This window comes from Nymphaea colorata, chromosome 5 (genome assembly GCF_008831285.2).
Source record: "Nymphaea colorata isolate Beijing-Zhang1983 chromosome 5, ASM883128v2, whole genome shotgun sequence".
NCBI classification, from domain to species: Eukaryota; Viridiplantae; Streptophyta; class Magnoliopsida; order Nymphaeales; family Nymphaeaceae; genus Nymphaea; species Nymphaea colorata.
This window is the reverse complement of record NC_045142.1, coordinates 26,456,537-26,460,788: the sequence shown is the minus strand read 5'-3', so window position 1 is coordinate 26,460,788 and position 4,252 is coordinate 26,456,537. Positions and strand designations below refer to the sequence as shown.

General features: G+C 43.0%; 1 protein-coding gene across 1 annotated transcript; it reads right to left on the bottom strand.

The window, feature by feature from the left end:
• Window positions 1-2,145: 2,145 nt before the first annotated feature.
• LOC116254808 (uncharacterized) lies at window positions 2,146-3,213 on the bottom strand. Its single transcript, XM_031630391.2, has 2 exons — window positions 2,436-3,213; window positions 2,146-2,351 (listed from the first exon to the last, which is right to left on the bottom strand). The coding sequence occupies exon 1, from the start codon at window positions 3,124-3,126 to the stop codon at window positions 2,749-2,751; it is 378 nt and encodes a 125-aa protein (XP_031486251.1). The 5' UTR covers window positions 3,127-3,213; the 3' UTR covers window positions 2,146-2,351; window positions 2,436-2,748.
• Window positions 3,214-4,252: the final 1,039 nt, after the last annotated feature.

Here is a 4,252-nt window from a genome sequence, read left to right as displayed (position 1 = left end):
GATGCGGAAAGCTGTAGGTGATGCCAAGAAGGGAGCTAATATCAACAAATTATTAGATTAGCACGAGTGGTGTTAATGACGGAGGGAGTCTGATGAAAGTGGAACGTCTTCTCTGTATGTACTTTAGAAAATTTGAAGTCTGTATCGACACTTCGAGTACGTTTGATTCACTGTGTCCAGAAAATGTCGTCCTGTTTTGCTGTTCTTGGAACACGCGGAACAAGATGTCCTCCGCTCGAGTGACAAGCGTACAATGTCAGCGTTGATTGAGTTTCATTTTCAACGTTGGAGAAGGATGAATTCGGAATGCACGCTGTTTGTGCCACGAGTTTCGGTCTGATGTTTGCATCCTTTTCAATAGGAGACGAACTATTCTAGTTTCCTGCACATCACTCTCTCAAACACGGTACAATCCGCCCTCCACAATTTCACCTTCTTCTTCCCCATTTACATATGAAAGGGGAGGAAAGTTAAACCTGCGAGTATGAAAAGCTTTTTACAACAGTTAAAATCGTACAAGCTAGAGAGAACCTTGGTCGATTTCTCACACACAACAAAAAGGCGCTGGTTAGTTACATTGAGGGAGAGATCCGAGACTAGGGTCTGCACAATGAGCCAAGCCAACTTGGGTTCTACTCGAACTCGCTCAGAAAAATTTGGCTCATGATCTACTCGTTTATAAAAGAGTTGAGTTCGAGCTTACAAACATACTCGAAACGATAAATGAGCCGAGTTCGAGTTTCAAGAACTCGACTCGCAAACTGATACGCCATATAATATTGCCAAAACCGGTTCACTGAATCACCGGTTTTAACTTTTAGGTTAAAAACAAATTTTCACAAGTTACACAAGTTAATACTTACACAAGTTAACACTAGATGAGTTTAATGAGTTAAACGACTTGAGCTTGAGCTCAAACATTTTGAGTAGTCGAGTCGAGCTCGAGCTTGCCATAAGGAGCTCAACTTGCTCGAGTTGGCCAAGCTCACGCTTGACTTGGCTCGTGTGTAGCCCTATCAGAGACTTCCATAACACCCGATAATTCCTGGAAATCTGAATCTCAAGGTAACCAAGTGGAGCGCCAAGTGTTCCAACGTTTGGATTCTTTTCAGTTGTCATTTTTTGCTACACTAGATCTGATTTTGATTGGATCTTATTATCGCAATGTTGTCGGTTCGATTTTCATGGGTACTACTCTAGCCAGAGAACTAAAACAAATGGAATTCTACTCTTTATATATCTCTTACCTCTAGAGGTGCAAACATGTCAGATCTGGGTATATCTCTTACCTCTAGAGGTGCAAACATGTCAGATCTGGGGCAGTTAAACACATTAAAATTCAGACAGAAGCCAGATTAGGTACAACATAAAATGACAAAGCCCCTCAAACTAGAACCCACCCATTTGCTACCTTACTTGTCTCTCTCTGACAAGGAGAGACCAACGCTTCCCAACACCTTGCTGCTAACGTACCCAAGCAGCCATGTCAGGAGAATCTGGATCACCTAAACAAAGACAGAAATACTTAACAAGACAAATCCATACTCACCGAGACGAAACAGATAAGCTAACAAGTTTTAAACTAATAAGGAAAAAGATTCCTTTCGTCCACGCATCAATTCAAAACAATTGGTTTATAATAAACGGAATAACAATAACAAAACAAGTCGTAGGTCCGCAAGCAACAACTTATAACTTAAATCTCCATTTATATATTAATATGTTTTACAATCTTGAGGAGGTTTCAAAGCAATGTTTGAAAAATAATGAAGACACCATATGATTGGTCCACAACACTCAACCCTCTCTCGCGGAAGACGATCTCATTTTGTATTCATTCAAGAAGCTAAGTATGATCACAAGTTGTTAGCTCGCATATATTCTTTCTGCACCAACAACTGAATGCGACTGGACATGTCTCATGCATTAATAAATTCATGGTCCAAAGGCATGACATTACAAAATGACGATCGTGTGTGGAAGAGATGAAGTACACGCGCAAGGAATTATTGTAAAACTTAAAGTAAGACGCCATTAGGACAACCGCTATACCATCATCGATAAGTGGTACATATACATATCATAAGGAATTTAAGTTTTTCGAATATAATCACTTTATGAAACATAATAAAAAAGATTCGCAAGTAAAAAATAATATCAAGTGAAATCGTTTATCAAAAGTATAACGAGTCAAATAAATTTGACATGGACATTCACAAGAGCAAGAGAAAAAAGTACATTAGACAGGTGCCGGTGTTGTAAAGAAAACTGAAAATGTAGTGCAGACTCCGGCCAAGTAGTGGAACTCGTCCTCACGGCACGATCTCCTTCACCTTCCGCATCTTATGCACCTGCTAGCATTAGCAAGTAACCAACGCAGATACACAGATAAAAATCGTATCCCAACGGATGCCACAAAGAAGTCAGGTAGTTACCATCGCGAGAGGGTGGAGCGCGAGCAGAGGGAAGAGGAAGAGGCGGGAATTTCATCGGCCCTTATTTTGCAAATAGAACGACAAGAAAGCAGCGATTGCTTGCTTCAGCAGCAAGAGAGGGAAGGAAAAAGAAGAAAAGATTAACACGAACTTAAACTATCGAACACGTCACCGGTTGATGGAGGCGGCCTCCTTGCTGCCGCCGGCGATGATCTGGTCCTTTGTCGATGAGCGGAAATGAATGACAGATGATACATCAAGATCGGGGTCTTTTCGCTCAAACGTGAATTTAATGTTAAGTATCGGAGTGCCGTCACCGGCCGGCGACGAACCTTCCCTGCTCGGCGAGTGACTTGTAGATCTCGACCATCACCTTCTCGTCGTACTCCTTTAGCGGCGGGGCGCCGAACGGGTCGCTGTAACCGAGGGCCTGGCCGCCGACGAAGGCGCTGGAGCTGGCGAGACGGAGCATCATCCTGGTGTAACCGTCGCGGAGGCGCATGAGGATCTTCCTGGGGGAAGCGATTCGGAATCGCGACGGCAGCTTGATCCTCCACCTCCGCCGCCCGCCCGCCGTCGTGAAGCGAACCCTCCGGCGGGACGACGCCGAGCCGTCGAGCCGCTCGTAGTGTCTCCTCCGCCAGTACCGCTTTATGCTGCGGTAAAGCACCGCCGATACGCCCTCCACCATCTCTGCGCCGACACCCACCTCCGTCTCTGTATCGAGAGTGAGAGAGAGAGAGAGAGCACAGATGCGTCGTCCTGCGACGCCATTAAATAAAAGGGCGGAGTGGAAGTTGCCGCTCAGAGACTCTCATTCTCTAAGAGCGGTCACGGAAACGGTGCTGCCATGAAGTCGGGTCCGGATCTCTTCCTCTGCTGATCCGGTTCACTAATTTCATTTTCAGGTTGATCCGAACGCCAATTATATCTGATATCCCATTTGAGCCCAACCCGTTTAAGGCCTTCTTAGTGAATCCGAATACATAATCTGATACAAGGAATTGGATTTAATCTTGCATTATGTGCATTTGAATCCAAATATGACAACGGTTAAGCAAATGCTCGGTACAAAAACCCGAGATCCAGCTTCTGGGCATCGGGAAGATTAAAAAAAATGGATCGGCACAGAAATGGATGTCCAAATCCTTAGATCCAAATTCCAAAGATGACCTCTCTCTTTTTATTTTTTTTTATTGGCACAAACGTGCACGATTGGGAGTTTTAGAGTGAAGAAACTCTGTATTTTGCTGGAAAACCATGTAGAAATCAAATCCATTAACAATGATAAGTTTCGGATCCCAACTCGTATTATCATGGGACACTCATGTGAATGTATTCATCCCAAAAATTTTGGTAGATTCATAAGAGTTATATATATGAATTATTATGTTATTGTAATCACTGTCGAACAAATCCACTGGCACAACATTTGTTCACCTTACATCTGGTATATGAGGGCATCTAAAACCCAAGGTTTTGAGGTCAACCGACCCCACATATTTTGAATCTCAAGTTCTTATTTTTATGTAGAGTGGTGAAATTATGTGTTGTTCAAGATTTAGTGAGCGAGAATATATCTTTCAACTAGAGTATCATGTTTGCTACCATTTGTGTATCCGTTAAGGAGGAGTAAGCTTGCTGCCAGATTGATGAAGATTCCAATTCACTCTTGTATTTGAGAATCCGAGCAACAAAACATACCTTCATCAGCCTATGATCAAATAATTCGAAGTACTTCCCTTGTTGAGCAAGGGACAGATGTCCTATGTTAAGCGAACCTGGTCATATGCGTCATACTGGTGCACAAAATTTTT

Coding starts and splice junctions, on each gene's coding strand:
- LOC116254808 (XM_031630391.2), bottom strand. CDS start 3,126: ATGGTGGAGGGCGTATCGGCGGTGCTTTACCGCAGCATAAAGCGGTAC.